Below are 20,007 nucleotides of genomic sequence, written 5' to 3' on the forward strand. Positions count from 1 at the left end.
TTTTGTGGGAGACAGTGCCGGTGAATGAGAGGTTATCCTCTCATGCTCACTTGCTTCTGAATTTTCAGTGTTTTGTGAGTGCACGGATCCTGAGGCTCTTGCTCTCCATTTATTTATTTTTGTGTGTGTAATATAATAAGAAGAACAAATACATTGAATATTGCACTTTGGGTACTTCTGCTCATGTGACCTGAGTACTGACAGATGTTAGTGTGATATTCTTGATTTCAATTACCTCAATACTGACGGGATAGATCAGAAAATGCTAGGGAGGGTAGATGAGAGAGTACACAGGATGGAAATTGGGGACTAGGGAGTGGATGAAAGATAGGGAGGAGGGATATGAGACGGGGGAGACAGGGAGGGCAATGGGAGTGCTGGAGAGGGAGGTGGAAAAAGCTTGTAGAGTGAAAGGAAGAATGAGGGTAAAATCAAATGAGTAGATATAATTATAGTCAGAGAAGAGGAAAGTGAAAAATAAAACATAAAAAGAAAGTTCAGTGCCAGACAGATGGAAGAAGTCAAGAAGAGAGAAGAAATGGAAAGGTAAGCTTGGAAAAGAATTCAGGAGACTGGCACCCAGAAAGTGGAAAAGAGACTGGGACCCACCCAATTAGAAAAATAAATGCTCAGACTGCAAAAATAGAAAAGCAAATAAATATATTAATCCTTTGTGTTTTTGTTTTGAGAAGTGTACATCTTTTCTACTTTTGTATTTTGTAGAGTACAGGAGAAAATGCATTTCTTGGTTTATATCAGTATTGCACTGCTAATAGTCTGGCTTTCTTGGAGGTCTCTCAGTTTTTACCTGCATGTGTTTTTGATCCCCTCTTTTGTATCACATGAGGGTCTGTCTATGTTCTGCACATGTAACTGAGGTGAAGGATTCTGCTAGCGTGTAGTATCTGTGTAGGAATGTGTAACAGTACAGCGTATTCTAATTTGTAGCACTATCTTTTCATAGGTGGGTTGGGGCTGCCATGGTTTAGTAAGTTTGCTGTATAGGTTTTGAGTGTCTTTTTGTAGGGTTTTGTGTTTTGCAAAATGCCTGGCCCTATGAAAGGAAGCCCTTAGCACCCAAAATTAAAATGCTCAAAAACAGTGGCCTCCACACAAACAAAAATCTGTCTGATTTAAACAAAATGTCTGACAGTGGAAGGAGCATGTGCTGTTCCTGAGCTGATAATCACAATTTGAATATTTTTCATGTGGCGAATTGTAATGGAGCAGCTCCATGGTTGGGGAATATGGCATTTGTGATAGTACAAAACTGGAGATGCAGAGTTTGTATTGAGATTCTGTCCAGTCCTGTAGAGAATCCAGACTTTACTTCCACACAGAAAAAAATTGATGAATGATGCTTCAATTATAATGGTGGTTTTATCTGGTAGCTGAAATTATCTGGAGATGGAGGGCTTCTTTATTCATAGAAGGCCATGGTGTCTTATATTGCTAATTTAGAAGTATATATGAGGGAAGAGGAATGTGATGTGCAAAAATATCAGTTTGGCTTGCTCCCTTGTTGCCACCCTAAAGAAATCTGACTAGAGATGCCACTGCCATACCTCTCTGCTCCAGGCCTGCTCACAGCAGCAACCAAAGCACCAATATGCACAGGACAGCCTTCATCCCATGTGCTTGTAGCTTGCAAAGGCCCTAGTGGTCCAGCCCCTGAAAGAGAAACTACATGTCAGAGGGGGTGGGACCAGAAAGGCCTTCAAGGTATGAGCACCTGGGCTAGAAGGCTTTCCTACACATATTCGTGCTTTTGTTGTTGCCGCTGCAAACCAACAGGCCTGGACTCGGAGGCATGGCAATGGCAACAGCAGATGGGAAGGTTTATGGGGAAATGCTGAACAGATGGATAAGTGGGGAGTGAAGAGAGCAGGGGAAATGTTGGACTGGGAAGAGGGTAAAGAGTGGGTGATCCTAGATGGGTAGGTGGGAGGAAGGGAGAGAAAAGAGAAGGGGCAATGCTGGGTACAGGGAGGGGAGATGAGAAGAGAAATGGGAGGTGCTGCACTAAGGAGGGGAGAGAAAGAGGGTGTCAATTTATAGGTTGTGAAAGGTGCCAGAAACCCTAGCACCAGCCCCACCCTCCACTTTGACACCTCTACTCTAATCACTGTTCTTGCCCTACTAGGGCCAATGCCATTTGTTTTTCTATCTTCTCTGAATATTGAGTTGTTCCCTTCCTCCTGGTGGTTTCAGTTGCCAGCAATGGAAAACACAGAATAGAAGGTCTGAGAGTCAGTGTACATTTACAGGCTCTGGAGTGACCTTGTTTCCTAAATGCGAAGACTATACAGGAAGAGGGGATGAGACCACAGAAAGATATGAGTGCATGCTGGCTCAGATCACACACTCTGATTTCCACTACCATAACAGAGGCAACAGGATCACTGAGATGTCTGTAAGCATGGATTAGCTTAGAACCCCGTGCTTCATGACTGCCACCATGAGAAGGGACTGAAGGTAGAGTGGGCTGAGAAAGTGGTTTTTCCTGAATGGGAGAGTCCAAGAGTAAGGGACAACCAACTGTTCCTCCTGAGGAAAATGTACTCCTTTCCTCAATAAGAAATAAACAGGTATTCATTAATTATTTATTTTACCTTCATCTTCTCCCCTTTTATCTTTTCAACTTCTCACCACCTATCTCCTATCCACCTTTCTCCTATCCTCACCTTCTTCTCCTTCAATATCTTCTATGATTTGCTTGCTCCTACTTAAGCCCTTTTTCATTGCTCCATGCAGGGTATAGCTGTTTTTCGGGTCCTATTCAGGCATGTCTCCTATTTCTCTCCCCATAAAGGTCCTCATCAGTCTTCCTCCTTCCTATAAAGGCCTTAATCTGCTACTATCCTATCGCAAAAACCCTATTAATCTTTCTCATCCGTCCCTGTCTTTCACTTTTCCAGCTCCAGATCCCTGTCAACCATTTCAATACAACTCTTATTCCTGGCCTTCAGTTGCAGGATCCAGCTCTCTTCTTTGGCTGTACAACTGTACCAACACCATGCCTTAAGCTGCCAGTAACTGGAAAGGTGTAGGGTGATTATTTCTACCATGGCACTGGCACCATGTGCGAATGCATAGATTGCAACCTTGGTTGCACCAGCTATGCTCCCTGCCCTCTGCCTTCCTTCTCTATCTTCCCTTCCTCTCTAACCCTTCTTGCTCTCTTTTTCTTCCTTTTCTCTAATCCGTTGGTGTTTCTGCTTTCCCTAGTCTCTCCCTCGTCTGTCTCCATGTGGAGAGGTAAATATAGTGCACTCACAGCAAGGAGTCGGTCTCCAACCATCAGCCTCCCATCCTTTTGGGCTGCTCCACCCTCAATGATCTTTGTGATATAAATGCTGTTCTCTCCTGGGATGTGTTGGTTACCGATTCCACCAGCGATGCTGAAACCAAGCCCTGAAAAACAAGCCCTGGAAAGTGAGGACAAAACCCAGCAGCTTAAAGAGAATAACACATCTTGGCCTCTCCTCCCCCACCTCCACTGTATATCTCCACTCATCTTTGTTCATTCCTCCCCCCCTCCATAAATCTCAATCACCACATACACTCAGAAGCTACTCTTTAAGCTCTTCCCCTCCCTCTTTAAACCTCCCCTTCTACATATAGTCACACACTCTGTCTCTTCAATAAATGTCCCCTCAACATACCCACAGCTATTTTTCGCCTTTCCACAGCATGCTCACATCCCACTCACCCCTTCACACTGCATACCTACACTTTGCTCTTTCTGCTTCTTTCCCCTCCACATCCTGCCCTGTGCCATCTGATATGACACCTCATGTGGTATAGGTTCCCTGTGCTCTTTGATACCATACCATCCTGGACTACAGATTAACTTTCTCAGGGGAAGATCTGTCTGCCAGGCAAGTACTGATGTTAGTATATGGCTCACCTTTTGGCCCTTTCATGAGATTAACCTCTACTATGGTCTCTGGTGGGGGTTGCCTCCGTCGCACAAGGAGTCGTACCACAGGCCCAGCTTCCTTCAGAGCCTCCACTGCCTTACTGTGCACGACTAAAGAAACATCCACCTCGTTTACCCTCAGCACACAGTCATTCACCCTGCAAGTGAGGAGATATCGTTAATCTCCTTTCTCATCAGTTTCCAGAGTCACATAGAACAAAAAGGTCACATTTTCATGTATTCTCTATAGGCAAGATTTTGGATGGATTTTCGTATATAAGCATTGAGACCTGTAACAGGCAACCTGAAAGAAGTCTTTTGGAGTTTGGAAGTTCTACCTTTTTTAATCCAGTTTCCAAACAACCCAGGGATTTATTTTGTTATATTTTATTTTTCTTTATTTCAACTTTTAAACAAGTACAAACTTGTTGTGAAATACAGCAATAATATTTAAATAAACATAATTATAACCAACAAAGTAATTATCATGCTTCCTTAGACCACAAAATTCTTGAAGGGGGCTAAATGAATAGAGAAAATTACATTACATATAGTAATTAAACAAGGCTGCATATCTCTCATTTTACATTTACCTATCATTTCAGTTGTTTCATCTCTAAAAAATGACTTGAGCTGTTTTGGTGAATAAAACACATATTTTGTTAATCGCAGTTTTATAATGCATTTACAAGGGTATGCTAAGAAAAAGGAACCCCCAACCTCCAATGTCCCCTTTTTTAAAGCCAGAAATGCCTTTCTCTTTTGCTGGGTTTGTTTGGTGACATCGGGGTAAATCCATACTTTCTCCCCTCCAAAGAGGGACCTTGCATTTGTAAAGTACAGTTTCATAACAGAGTTTAGGTCCTGCTTAAACACAAACGATCAGTGCTTTTTTTGTAGGAAAAAAGGTGCCGGTACTCATTATGGGCGGGGTCACCACACATGGCACCGCCCCTATTGTAGCCACACCCCTTATACCAGCCATGGCCCATATAAACAGACATCATTGAAAATATTATACTAGTATAGGAGAAAAAAATAATGTGATTTTTTTTCATTATAAATAATATTAGATATTTCTCTGTCCCAGGAGGGCTCACAATCTAAGTTTATACCTGAGGCAATGGAGGGTTAAGTGACTTGCCCAAGATCACAAGGAGCACCAGTGGGATTTGAACCGGCCACCTCTGGATTGCAAGACCAGTACTCTAACCAGTAGGCCACTCCTCCATTCCACTGCTAGTATTCTGTTGCGCATATTTTCATCACAGGTTTTTACCTTGGCCTTCCTGCCCTTTTCCTTATGAGTAGCACAGGATCAATTTGATTTTATTTTCTCCCTGTTCCCTTTTTTGGTACTTTTATTATTTCTTTTTCCACAGCTCGTGACCTACTTAAGCCTGAGCTCCTGGTTGGGACCCCTTTTCTTAAAAAAAAAAAAAACAACAACAAAACCTCTCTTAGAAAATTGAGCCATTTGATTTTGCTTCGGCTATTTTTCCAGATATGTCCCAGAAAACTCCCAGTGGGTTTAAAAAGTACTTGAGGTGTGGTAGGACTATGTTTATGACTGATCCTCACAGCTGGTGCCTTCTGTGCCTCGGCCCTGATCATACGTTCTCTCATTGTAAACTCTGTTTTCAAAAGCAGAAAAGAGCACTGAAGATTAGAGAGGCCCTGTGCAAAAAACGTTTTGGCATGCCAAAGTCCAGTCCATCAATATCAGGATCAGAAGTATCAGTCCCAATGGCATCAGAAGCTGCACCAGACACTGGGGATGCATCGGCATTGAGGTCTCAACCTGCTGTGATGTCAGACATTGGTAGCGCTGGACTGGGATGAGTATCATTGGACCTGACATCAAGGAACCATGAGGATTTCTTCTCAGCACTAAGGGATCCTGATGTCATACATCAAACAGAGGCAATGAAGCACCTACATCAGTCCTCCTCAAAGCATGGTGCCAGGAGCTCTATCTCCAGTATCCAAGAAGTGTTGGTGCTGAAAGGGCCGCTCCTCCTCTCTGGAAGCAGTGCCAATTCACCTATCTCCCCAAAGCCCGGGACCCTGCCTCCGATATCACTCCTTCATCTTCACAGGCTATTTCCATACCAGCACTGGCCATGACTTTACCGATACTTGATCCTGAGGAGTGGTTCTGGGTAATGTTACAAAAGTAGCTGAAGCACATCCTGGCTCAGTTCGGTGCTGATGCATCAAGTCTGTTGGTGTCAGCCACGATGCCACTCCAGCTCATCTTGAAGACCTATACCCTGCCTGTCAGGTTTCAACACTGGTGCCCTGTTGGGCATCATTAGTGCATAAATATTGCCATACTGGGAAAGACCAAAGGTCCATCAAGCCCAGCATCCTGTTTCCAACAGTGGCCAATCCAGGTCACAAATACTTGGCAAGATCCAAAAAAAGTACAAAACATTCTATACTGCTTATCCCAGAAATAGTGCATTTTCCCCAAGTCCATTTAATAATGGTCTATGGCGTTCTCCTTTAGGAAGCCATCCAAACCATTTTTTAAACTCCGCTAAGCTAACCGCCTTTACCACCCGAAGTGGTGAACTGGATTAGGAACTGGTTGACAGGCAGACGCCAGAGGGTGGCGGTTAATGGACTTCGCTTGGATGAGGGAAAGGTGAGTAGTGGAGTGCCTCAGGGATCGGTGCTGGGGCTGATTCTGTTCAATATATTAGTGAATGACATTACCAAAGGGTTAGAAGGTAAAGTTTACCTATTTGCGGATGATTCTAAGATTTGTAACAGAGTGGACACCCGGGAGGGAGTGGAAAACATGAAAAAGGATCTGAGGAAGCTAGAAGAATGGTCTAAGGTTTGGCAATTAAAATTCAATGCGAAGAAATGCAAAGTGATGCACTTAGGGAGTAGAAATCCACGGGAGACGTATGTGTTAGGCGGTGAGAGTCTGATAGGTATGGACGGGGAGAGGGATCTTGGGGTGATAGTATCTGAGGATCTGAAGGCGACGAAACAGTGTGACAAGGCAGTGGCCGTAGCTAGAAGGTTGCTAGGCTGTATAGAGAGAGTTGTGACCAGCAGAAGAAAGGGGGTGTTGATGCCACTGTATAGGTCGTTGGTGAGTATTGTGTTCAGTTTTGGAGGCCGTATCTTGCTGAGGATGTAAAAAGAATTGAAGCGGTGCAAAGAAAAGCTACGAGAATGGTATGGGATTTGCGTTACAAGACATATGAGGAGAGACTTGCGGACCTGAGCATGTATACCCTGGAGGAAAGGGGTGATATGATACAGACGTTCAAATATTTGAAAGGTATTAATCCGCAAATGAACCTTTTCTGGAGATGGGAAGGTGGTAGAACTAAAGGGCATGAAATGAGATTGAAGGGGGGCAGACTCAAGAAAAATGTCAGGAAGTATTTTTTCACAGAGAGAGTGGTGGATGCTTGGAATGCCCTCCCACGAGAGGTGGCGGAGATGAAAACGGTAACGGAATTCAAACATGCGTGGGATAAACATAAAGGAATCCTGTTCAGAAGGAATGGATCCTCAGGAGCTTAGCGGAGATTGGGTGGCAGAGCCGGTGGGGGGAGGCGGGGCTGGTGGTTGGGAGGCGGGGCTAGTGCTGGGCAGACTTCTACGGTCTGTGCTCTGAAAAAGACAAATACAAATCAAGGTAAGGTATACACAAAAGTAGCACATATGAGTTTATCTTGTTAGGCAGACTGGATGGACCATGCAGGTCTTTTTCTGCTGTCATCTACTATGTTACTATCCTGCTTATAATCGAACGAGAAAAACGCCCAAGTTCTGACCTAAATCGGGAGATGGACGTTTATCTCACAAAAACAAATAACGCGGTATAATCGAAAGCCGACCTTGGACGATTTCAACTGCACTCCGTCGCGGATGCGGACAAAGTTGATGGGGGCGTGTCGAAGGCGTGGTGAAGGCGGAACTGGGGCGTGGTTATCGGGCGATCAGAGATGGGCGCCTTTCGCCGATAATGGAAAAAAAATAGCGAGAATTTAGGGCACTTTTCCTGGACCCTGTTTTTCCACGAATAAGGCCCCAAAAAGTGCCCTAAATGACCAGATGACCACTGGAGGGAATCGGGGATGACCTCCCCTGACTCCCCCAGTGGTCACAAACCCCCTCCCACCACAAAAAATGATGATTCACAACTTTTTATTTTCACCCTCAAATGTCATACCCACCTCCCTGGCAGCAGTATGCAGGTCACTGGAGCAGTTATTAGGGGGTGCAGTAGACTTCAGACAGGTGGACCCAGGCCCATCCCCCCCCCCCTACCTGTTACAATTGTGCTGCTTAATGCTTAGTCGTCCAACCCCCCCCCCCAAACCCACTGTACCCACATGTAGGTGCCTCCCTTCACCCCTTAGGGCTATAGTAATGGTGTAGACTTGTGGGCAGTGGGTTTTGAGGGGGATTTGGGGGGCTCAACACACAAGGGAAGGGTGCTATGCACCTGGGAGCTCCTTTACCTTTTTTTTTTGTTTTTGTAAAAGTGCCCCCTAGGGTGCCCGGTTGGTGTCCTGGCATGTTAGGGGGACCAGTGCACTACGACTCCTGGCCCCTCCCACGAACAAATGCCTTGGATTTATTCGCTTTTGAGCTGGGCGATTTCATTTTCCATTATCGCTGAAAAGCAAAAACGCCCAGCTCACAACTTGGCGAATAAAACATGGATGTCTATTTTTTTCGAAAATACAGTTCGGCCCGCCCCTTCACGGACCCGTTCTCGGAGATGAACGCCCATGGAGATAGGCGTTTCCGTTCAATTATGCCCCTCTATGTTACATTCTCTGGCAACGAATTCCAGAGTTTAATTACACATTGAGTGAAGAAACATTTTCTCTGATTCGTTTTAAATTTACTACATTGTAGCTTCATCGCATGCCCCCTAGTCCTAGTATTTTTGGAAAGCGTAAACAGACGCTTCATGTCTACCCGTTCAACTCCACTCATTATTTTATAGACCTCTATCATATCTCCCCTCAGCCGCCTTTTCTCCAAGCTGAAGAGCCCTAGCCACTTTAGCCTTTCCTTATAGGGAAGTCATCCCATCCCCTTTATCATTTTCGTTGCCCTTCTCTGCACCTTTTCTAATTCCACTATATCTTTTTTGAGATGCGGTGACCAGAATTGAACACAATATTCGAGATGCGGTCGCACCATGGAGCGATACAAAGGCATTATAATAACATCCTCATTTTTGTTTTCCATTCCTTTCCTAATACCTAACATTCTATTTGCTTTCTTAGCCGCAGCAGCACACTGAGCAGAAGGTTTCAACGTATCATCATCGACGACACCTAGATTCCTTTCTTGGTCTGTGACTCCTAACATTGAACCTTGAATGACGTAGCTATAATTCGGGTTCCTCTTTCCCACATGCATCACTTTGCACTTGCTCACATTAAACCTTCATTTAGATGCAGTCTCCCAGCCTCTTAATTTTTCACAGTCCTCCTGCGATTTAACGACTTTGAATAACTTTGTTTCATCAGCAAATTTAATTACCTCACTAGTTACTCCCATCTCTAGGTCATTTATAAATATGTTAAAAAGCAGCGGTCCGAGCACAGACCCCTGGGGAACCCCACTAACTACCCTTCTCCATTTAACCCTACTCTCTGTTTTCTATCTTTTAACCAGTTTTTAATCCACAATTCCTATCCCATGACTCTCCAATCTCCTCTGGAGTCTTTCATGAGGTACTTTGTCAAACGCCTTCTGAAAATCCAGATACACAATATCATCCAGCTCACCTTTATCCACATGTTTGTTCACCCCTTCAAAGAAATGTAGTAGATTGGTGAGGAAAGATTTCCCTTCACTAAATCCATGTTGACTTTGAGGCATATTTTCAAAGCACTTTGGGAGGCTAAGTTCCATAGGTTTCTATGGAACTTTGGGAGGCTAAGTGCTTTGAAAATGAGCCCCCATGTCTCATTAATCCATGCTTTTGAATATGCTCTGTAATTTTGTTCTGGGTGAGAGTGCCAAGGTGGGTATTGACTGCTTTGGTGCTCCTGTCCAGCCCATCAGGGTAGGAAGCAACCCCAGAGAGCAGGAGAGAGGACCTATACCTTGGCAATCTCACCCAGAGCCTGGCCATGTGCCCCGTGGTCTGAGGCAGGCGCAAACTTAGACTTCTCATGAAGACTGTTTTGCTGAGTCTGATATGGACTGATCCTGGGGCTCTGAGATTGAGACAGCCTCCAGACCGTTATCCACCCCAGGAGAGGAGAAAATCTCCCCCAAAGCAGCTCTCCTTTGTCGACATTCTGAGGGAGATGGCTGAGGCAATTCCATTTAATTTAGAAATCAAGGATTTTTTTAATTTATTTTATTTTTTTGTTACATTTGTACCCCACGCTTTCCCACTCATAGCCTGTTCAATGCGGCTTACATATTATATACAGGGTCGAGATGTTCGACATCCTTGATTATGAATCCCCTCCTAAGGAGGCTGTGACAGTGCCCATGCACAACATCCTTAAGACTGCACAAATGAGGAATTGGGATACCCCTCTCACTGTGTTGCCTATACCAAAGAATTCGAACTGTATGTATTAGAGTTAATAAGGCTCCTAGATTCGAAAAGCATCAACTTCTGCACTATTTCATGGTAGTCGAACCTGCCCTCAAAAAAGCCAGAAGTTTGAGGACCCATGCTTCAGTGCCCCCAGATAGGGATTCTTGCACTCTGGTGACATTTGGGAAGAAAACGTTTCAAGGCTCAGTGCATATCTCCTGCATCCATTCTTACCAGCTGTACATGAGCCTCTATTTGAAGAACTTGGTGAGCAGTGTGATGGAGTTTTTGGATACTCTACCTCCAGAAAAGGCCACAGAACTCCGAAAGCTAGTAGCCAAGCAGGAGTGTTGAAAACATTTATCCTGGGTAACTTAGAACCAGTGGTTCAAGAAAAGCTGGTGGATGGCCCTTGCTGAGGAGACAACCTTTTTGGGTATAATATGGAAGAGGTCATTGACCCCATTAAGAAAAGGACAGATACCATCAAGTCCATGTCTTGGCCCACTCCTTCTCCAGTTTCCACTTCTCAAAGGTTTTAGGGTAGCAGTTAGAAGGGATTTTACTACTCTCAAAGGCATAGGTTCACTTTCTCAACCCACCCTCCCCAGCAGATCTGGCTTTATCCTCCCAACCTCGATATCAGCAAGCCCAGAAGTCCCAGCCAGTTCCCTAGTCTAAGCAGGGCGGGGACAAGCTTTTGACTGGTTCCAGCAGAGCATAGCCAATGTAAAAGTACCTATTCCAAATGACCCTCTGGTTGGAAGGAGGCTGAATTATGATCCAAACGAGGTGGACCCTTATAACCCCAGACTGCTGGGTTCTTCAAATAGTCCAAGAGGGTTACACCCTCAATTGGTATCAACCTCCTCCAAATTGCCCACCGAGAGCATCAAGACTAAGCTCTCAGTGGTTCTGGGTCAGTTCCCAACTAGACAGTTCCCACCCACCAATTCCCATCTGGACAATTTCCAGTGAACCAATTCCCACCACACCAGGGAGGACAATTCCCACCCATAACCCCAAAAATACAAAACACACTAGGACAAGTAATCTCCCTCCCTTTTCTCATCCAGATCGTTTTTTTTTGGAGGGGGCAGTACCCCACCACATTATCTTTTACACATCCCTTTCCCCTTTCCCCTTTCAGACATACAGTTCATGTGGGGGGGGGGGGCAATAACCCCACACCCCCAAAACTAGATTTCAATCTAATTCATGTTTAATCCGGGATCTAAATGTCATACATAAGTAAATACATAAATAGATAAATACAAAATTCAGTTCGTGGGGGGGGGGGGCAATCCCCCCCCCCAAACTAGGTTTCAACCTAATTCAGCCCCTCAAAATGGCACACTGATTACGATTTGTAACAAATTACTACTCTACCTATCAAAAGTTATTTTGTTATTATACACCCACTGTGTACATCCGTATACTGTGCTAACCTCCTTTTTCCAGGTGCCCAGTCAAAGCAAGGGACGAGCTATTGACTGGCTCCAGCAGTGTATAGCTGCAGTAAAAGTGTCCATCCCGGATGACTTGCCAGTCGGGGAGAAGGTTAAAAGTTTTTCACCAAAGGTGGCCTCTTATAACCTCCGACTGGTGGGTTCTTCAAATAGTCTGTCTCCGATATGCCCTTAATTGGCTCAACAAACCTCCAAATTGTCCTCCGAGAGCTCATTCATTCAGCTCTCAGCACAGGCAGGTACTTGCAGAGGAACTCTCCGCCCTTCTAAAGGCCCATGCAATCGAAGCTGTTCCACCAGGGGAAGAAGGGCAGGGATTCTATTTCAGGTACTTCCTTGTGCAGAAAAAGACAAGGGGGATGCGTCCCATCCTAGACCTGAGGGCCCTGAATAAATTTCTAGTCTGAGAAAAGTTCAGGATGGTTTCCCTGGGCACCCTTCTTCCAATGATTCAGAAAAACAATTGGCTATGCTCTCTGGACTTAAAGGATACATATACTCACATCCCGATACTTCTGGCCCACCTTAAGTATCTTCGATTTCGACTGGGAACACATCACCACTTTCAGTATTACATGTTGCCATTTGGACTCTCGTCAGCTCCCAGGGTCTTCACCAAGTGTTTAGCAGTAGTTGCAGCATCACTATGCAGACTGGGAGTCCATGTGTTCCCATATCTCGATGATTGGCTGGTGAAGAGCACTTCAGAGGATGGTGCTCGAAAATCCATGCAGATGACTATTCGGCTGTTCGAGCTACTAGAGTTCATTTTAAACTACCCCAAGTCCCATCTGCACCCTATCCAGCGATTGAAGTTTATAGGAGCCCTGCTCGACACACAGAGAGTTCGAGGAGCCTACCTCCTGGAGACATGAGCGGACAACCTTGTCTCACTAGCGTCCAGGGTTCGTGCCTCTCAGCAGGTCACAGCTCAGCAGATGTTGAGATTGCCGGGCCACATGTCTTCCACAGTGTACGTTACACTGAAGCAAATCACTTGAGAACTATTTTCATTCTCTGTCCACTGGTAGATGCACACAACCCATTGGTCTGGACTGGTCTGATAGGACTAAAGGAAAGAAAGCTATCAGGTAAGACATAATTTTTCCATGTGTCCTTCTAAACCCCAAAAGGTCATCTAGAAAATGCAAGGTCACTGGTAAACTAGTCCACAGAAAAGGAAGAGTACACGATAAATCTCTATCTCTCTACCTAGCAAAGGATAGTTTGGCTCCAGGAAGAGCAAAGCTTGCATCCTTAGAGCATGTCACTCATGCAGGCAAATGCCTGTTCCAAATTGCTCAATAATACAGACTAAATAGATAGAAGATATTAAATGTTAGGACTGCCAGCTTAATCTGTACTTCTGCTGCTTTTGATACTGTTGATCACACCCTACTCCTTGTCACGCTGTCCTCACTTGGATTTCAGAATTCTGCTCTCTCATGGTTTTCTTCTTATCTCTCACAGCGTACTTTTAGTGTATACTCTGGTGGATCCTCCTCTTCCTCTATCCCGCTGTCAATGGGTGTGTTATGATTGGGGTCAGAACCCCTCTCAAACTTACCTCTTTCCTGGGGGTCAGCTTCTTAGCTGGCTTCTGTTTCTTTTGTCTGTCCTTTCAGAGCTGGCTCTGTCTCTCTGTGCTGGCAGCTTCCAGCAGCATGGGGTTAATTGTTTTACTTTACTACAGCTGTGTGGGTGGACTGAGTTAGCTCTACCTCTCTTTGGGTGTACTGGCTTCAAGTGCTTCACGGTGTTGCATTGGTGTGGGTTGGGCCTCTCTGGGTCAGTGTGCTTTTGCCTAGGTCTAGGGAGTGTGACATCATCAGAGAGGGCCTTGATAAGGAAGTGGTGTTGTTTCCTTCAGAGCCTTTGCAATGGTGGTGTTTGCTTTAGGTAGGGTGGTGCAGTGTGCACTTCTGACTTTGTGTCTAGTTTCCCTGCTTGCTTTTGCTAAGGTCCAGGTTAGTGTTAGTGCAGTGTGCACTGGTGTTTGTGTGTTTAGCTTTCCTGCTTTTCCCTTATGGTTCCCCTGCTTTTCCCTCTTGGTTTTGGAAGCATTGCTGTGTGTAGGGCTTTGGAAGCTCTGTTACTGTTAGAAGTACTTCAGGGTTTGGTGTTGTTAGGTACACTACAGAGTTTGCTGTTAGAAGTACTTCTGGTGTTTGTGCTATTGGGAGCATTGCAGTCTTTGCTGTTGGTGTTTGGTGATTTAGAATCACTTTTGGCTTATGTCTTAGCTTCCCTGCATTTTCCTTGTGGCTCCCCTGTCTTCCCTTTTAGTGCTAGGAGCTCTTCTGGTTGCTTGCCAGAGTAGTGCTTAGGAAGCACCTTGTTAGTTTTGTATCTAGCTTGCTAGAGAAGTGCTTAGGTAGCTTGTTAGTTTTGTGTTTAGCTTGTTAGTGTAGAGCTCTGCTTGTAGCTTGGTGCTTAGTAGCACCTGTGTTAGCTTTGTGTTTAGTTCCCTGCTCTGTTAGTTTAGGGCATAGGAAGTCCCTTTCTTGAGCAGGGCTTAGGAGCTCCTGTTTAGTATAGGGCTTAGGAAGTCCTTTTGTCAGTTTACTGTTAGGAACACTCCTGCTGGTTTAGGGCTTGGGAGCACGTAGATCAGTTTAGGTTTAGGAGCACTTCTGTTTCCAGTCCTGGTCCCTATGTCATCCGGTATCCAGTAAGTCCTGCCGGCTACTCGAACCCAGGAGCTCAACTCCTGGGGGGCTTAGTAGCTAAGTGCAGGTGAAGCTGTGTGGACCAGTCCGGTGTGCTCCAGTCCGGGGGATTCCAGTCCAGTGTTCCAGTCCGGGGGGTTCCAGTCCTGTGTCCTCCAGTCCGGGGAATTCCAGTCCAGTGTTCCAGTCCATGTGTTCCGGCTCACTGGGCGGTGCCTGCAGTCCCTGCCAGTGTCGGTGTGCTTGCCCAGCGTTGGTTGGTGGGTTTTGCCTGCTGCTGTCGCTCCTCGTCAGCAGCACAAGGGCTCACATTTGCTCCAGAGCTGGGCTCTGAACCTGAGAACCTGACAGGGTGTACCTCAAGGATCCGTCTTAGGACCTCTCCTTTTCTCCATCTATACTTCCTCCCTTGGTGCTCTGATCTCTTCCCACAGTTTTCAGTATCACCTTTACGCTGATGACTCCCAGATCTACCTCTCCACACCAGAAATCTTGGCAGAAATCCAGTCCAAGGTATCTGCCTGCCTGTCTGACATTGCTACCTGGATGTCTCACCGCCACCTGAAGCTCAATATGTCCAAAACTGAGCTCCTTATCTTCCCACCTAAACCAACTTCTCCTCTTCCCCCATTCTCTATTTCTGTCGACAACACGCTCATTCTTCCTGTCTCATCTGCTCGTAACCTTGGGGTCATCTTCGACTTCTCCTTCTCTGCACATATTCAACAGATTGCTAAAACCTGTTGTTTCTTCCTTTATAATATCGCCAAAATTCACCCTTTCCTTTCTGAACACGCTATCAGAACCCTTATCCATACTCTCATCACCTCTTGCTTAGATTACTTCAACTTGCTTCTCATAGATCTTCCATTCAGCCACCTCTCTCCTCTTCAATCTGTTCAAAATTCTGCTGCACGACTAATATTTCGCCAAAGTCGTTATGCCCATATCAGCCCTCTCCTGAAGTCACTTCACTGGCTCCCTATCTGTTTTCGTATAAAATTCAAGCTCCCTTGACTTATAAGTGCATTCACTCTGCAGCCCCTCACTACCTCTCCACCCTCATCTCTCCCTACACTCCTTCCCAGGAACTCCGTTCACTAGGCAAATCTCTCCTAATTGCACCCTTCTCCTCCATCACTAACTCCAGACTCCGTTCATTTTATCTTGCCGCACCTTATGCCTGGAATAGGCTTCCTGAGCCGTTACGTCTATCTCCATCCCTGGCCGCCTTCAAATCCAGGCTAAAGGCCTACCTGTTTGATGCTGCTTTTGACTCCTAACTTGTCACTTGCTCGTAACCTTTATCTTGTCTTCCTCTCTTCAATAGTCCCTGTCCCTATGTGTTCTTCTGTCTGTCCTACCCTTATCCTTATTGGTCCTGTCTGTCTGTCCTGATTTAGATTGTAAGCTCTTTTGAGCAGGGACTGTCTTTTCTTCATGTTCAGTTGTGAAGTGCTACATATGACTGGTAGCGCTATAGAAATGATTTATAGTAGTAGTAGTAGTAGTAAAGACAACCAGTGGAGAGAAATCAAAACAAGTATAACATAATCTCCCATGTAATGAATGCTCCAGCGTGTGCAGATAAGTGTTTTGCCCTTATCACTAGTATTTTTCAGAAACTTAATGGCTACCACTTTTGCATGAACTAACATAATATCAAGTTGTTGCTAAAAAGTAAAAATAATTTGAAAAGATTAAAGAAGATTTTTTTGGATAAGTGCTTCAAACATAAAACAACAACAATTGGGATGTTTTTCTGGCCCAAGGAAAAATTGAATGAATCCCATAAATAGCTGTTTCACAGCAAAATTAAGGGTGTTTCAGGTCCTTTTCCTCCAATTTTTACAAAATTTAAATGTGAATTCAATATTATTCAGTTGTTGTTTTTTTTATAATACACAGTGCAAGCTGGGTTTTGATGATATCTTCCTCGAAAAAGTTTGACATTTTGTTTATGACAGTAACTTGACTGACTGAAGTGGATGGGTTAATTAAGCAGTTGTATCTTAGTGGTTAGATATCAGTTTCAGGGCATTTTGAGGTAACTTGGGAAATTATAGCTACAGAAGCAGAGTGAGAGCGCATTCAGTTGGAGCTGTATGGCTTGGTGTTTTGCCTGATTTCCAGGGCTCTGGAAAGAGGTTGCTGATCACTGTGTGCTTTTTGGAGGAGGCTATTATGGAAATAGAAAGGGGGCATAGTAGCTTTGGTGGATTTTACTCTTTCAGTGAGGAGACAAGTGGCTAAGATAGCCTATGCTGCTTACTTTATTTGTCAGAGTTTAACGTCAACACCACAGATGCTGGTTTTATCTGACATAGATTATTGTAATTCTGTTTGCATGGGCTTGCTGAAGTTATTCTGTGTGTTGGCAGATGGTACAAAACTTTGCAGCCTGGTTCAAGAACGTGTTTCCCCCCATGTTAACTCTACACTGGTTGTCAGTGGAATATAAGAAAAGGTTCAGAATACAGATGCTTATGTTTAATGTGATGGATGGTTGGTGTCTTGCTATTTAAAGGATTTGATGAAGGACTTCATCCCTTCACAGCTCTTTCATTAGTAAAGTAGAAAGCTAGTAGGTGAAGCTATCTCACTTCCAGTCAGGGAGGCACATCTTGAGTTCAGGCAGTTTCAGTGATTGGCCTTTTCCAATGGAATGTGCTACATTTGTGTATTTTACAAGAAAATGGAAGCTTTAGTTTTCAGTGAACTAAAGTTGGAAAGTAAGGCAAGCTATATCGAATCAGAATTTATGTTGAGATTGTTGAAATTTAATTGTGTTTTTGTACTCTTCTGAGGGTGAGGGTTTTCTCCTAGATTGGCAGATTATAAATATTGGCCACTGTTGGAAACAGGATGCTACTACTACTACTACTTATTTCTATAGCGCTACTAGACGTACGCAGCGCTGTACACTTGAACATGAAGAGACAGTCCCTGCTCGACAGAGCTTACAATCTAATTAGGACAGACAAACAGGACAAACAAGAGATAAGGGAATATTAAAGTGAGGATGATAAAATAAGGGTTCTGAACAAGTGAATAAGGGTTAGGAGTTAAAAGCACCATCAAAAAGGTGGGCTTTTAGCTTAGATTTGAAGATGGCCAGAGATGGAGCTTGACGTACTAGCTCAGGAAGTCTATTCCAGGCATATGGTCCATCAAGCCCAGGATGCTGGGCTTGATGGACCTTTGGTCTGTTCAAGTGTGGCAATACTTATGTACTAAATAGGCCCTGATATTCGGCAGCTCTTACCCAGATATCAGCTACTCACCAGAGTTAGAACTAGATTTTCAATGGCACTATCTGGCAGTATTTGAATTGAAGAAGGCATGACACAAGCACATAGGATCTTGGAGGGAAGGAAAGGGTTTGTGGATCTTAGTAGTTGATGTAGGTGAGCAATCTAGATAGGCCATATGGAGGGGCATAATCGAACTAGGGCGGCCATCTTCAAGGCCGGCCCTGTAAAGCGGCGTCCCAACCGTATTATCGAAACAAGATGGCCGGCCATCTTTCGTTTTGATAATACGGTCGGAGCCGGCCAAATCTCAACATTTGGGCCGGCTTTAGAGATGGCCGGCATTGGTTTTCAGCAATAATGGAAACTAATGGCGGCCATCTCAAACCCGGCCAAATCCAAGATATTTGGTCGTGGGAGGAGCCAGCATTTGTAGTGCACTGGCCCCCTTCACATGCCAGGACACCAACTGGGCACCCTAGGGGGCACTGCAGTGGACTTCAAAAATGGCTCCCAGGTGCATACCTCCCTTACCTTGTGTGCTGAGCCCCCCCAAATCCCCCCCAAAACCGACTCCCCACAACTGTACACCACTACCATAGCCCTTAGGGATGAAGGGGGGGGGCACCTACATGTAGGTACAGTGGGTTTGGGGGGGGGGGGTTGGAGGGCTCCCATTTACCACCACAAGTGTAACAGGTAGGGGGAGGATGGGCCTGGGTCCACCTTCCTGAAGTGCACTGCACCCACTAAAAACTGCTCCAGGGACCTGCTTACTGCTGTCAGGGAGTTGGGTATGGCATTTGAGGCTGGCAAAAAATTGTTTTTAAATTTTTTTTGGGTGGGAGGGGGTTGCTGACCACTATGGGAATAAGGGGCGGTCATTCCCGATTCCCTCCGTTGGTCATCTGGTCAGTTGGGGCACCTTTTTGAGGCTTGGTTGTGAACAAAAAGGGACCAAGTAAAGTCGGCCAAATGCTTGTCAGCGCCGGCTTTCTTTTTTCCATTATCGGGCGAAGCTGGCCATCTCGTAACCACGCCCCTGTCCCGCCTTCTGTATCCTGCCGACATGCCCCCCTTGAAGTTTGGCCAGCTCTGCGACGGAAAGCAGTTGAAGCCGGCCAAAATCGGCTTTCGATTATACCGATTTGGCCGGGTTTAGGAGACAGCTGGCCATCTCTCGATTTGTGTCAGAAGATGGCCGGCCTTCTCGTTCAAAAATAAGCAGGATGGTCTTTATCTGCTGTCATTTTCTATGTGACCAATATTCAGCGGAACTTAGGGTGCGAGTGGTTCCTACCCAGAAAAGTCTCGCTCAGTGGGTCCATACTCATATTTTCAGTGCCATTTAACAAATAATCTTATCACTAAACATACTCCAGGAGCCCTACTAGTGAAAAAATTGACCTACTGAGGTTCTGGGTGACTAATATATAACTATATACTGTTTTAAATTAAATTAATAGAGATGTCCTCAGAAATATTAAACTCACCCAAGTGAGACACCCCCTATTTAGAGAGCCCTCTAAGGGTGGACGAATTTCTCTATCATAGGACTTCTCTATAATAATTTTGTAACTTTATTCTAAAGAAACACACCCTCGTGAGCTCTAAACTTCAATCTTGGTATACATTTTCACAAATCTCAGAACCGAGTAAGTCAATCCTAGCACCTACTCCTATAAAAACCTCATGCGCATCCCGTATCTCTGATATGCGCAAAAACTTAATATAATGCAGTCAATGTATAATATCTGTATACTAATCCTACACTAATTGAGTGCATTCCACTAAACAGTTCATTCAAATATCAAAAATCAAAAAGGCACTTAGCGTGTATTGTAGTCCAGAAAATTCACAATGGGTCCAATCCTCGTGGCTATTTCACATTCTCTTTAGTTGTCCAATCTCTCCACAGTACTTGTTCTTCAATATCTCAACTGCTATGTCTTCATAGCTATTATAACTCACAGTTAGAAAACATTCAACAAGGTGGGTCCCTTAGGACCTCAATCCAATGGTCCCAACTCCACTAACGACTGCTTACACGCTGAATCTTTGGAATAAAATCATAACGGGTCCGACTCTGCAGGGTTTCGAATATCTTCTTCAGGAACTCATTATGATAACGCTCTCCATCTTCCAA

At 44.8% G+C, this 20,007-nt stretch overlaps 1 protein-coding gene across 5 annotated transcripts in view; it reads right to left on the reverse strand.

Annotated features, from left to right (window-relative positions):
• The window catches only part of DLG3 (discs large MAGUK scaffold protein 3), a 409,804-nt gene that overhangs the window by 281,834 nt on the left and 107,963 nt on the right, over positions 1–20,007 (reverse strand). For 4 of the 5 annotated variants that reach the window (XM_030208893.1, XM_030208892.1, XM_030208890.1 and 1 more), the window contains 2 exons: positions 3,911–4,080; positions 3,278–3,414 (listed from right to left, as the gene is read on the reverse strand). In XM_030208893.1, the coding sequence (XP_030064753.1) occupies positions 3,278–3,414; positions 3,911–4,080 (307 nt within the window). The remainder of the gene's footprint in view (positions 1–3,277; positions 3,415–3,910; positions 4,081–20,007) is intronic. The other variant, XM_030208894.1, reaches the window with a different exon arrangement.

Source organism: Microcaecilia unicolor, chromosome 7, assembly GCF_901765095.1.
Source record: "Microcaecilia unicolor chromosome 7, aMicUni1.1, whole genome shotgun sequence".
Classification (NCBI taxonomy): Eukaryota; Metazoa; Chordata; class Amphibia; order Gymnophiona; family Siphonopidae; genus Microcaecilia; species Microcaecilia unicolor.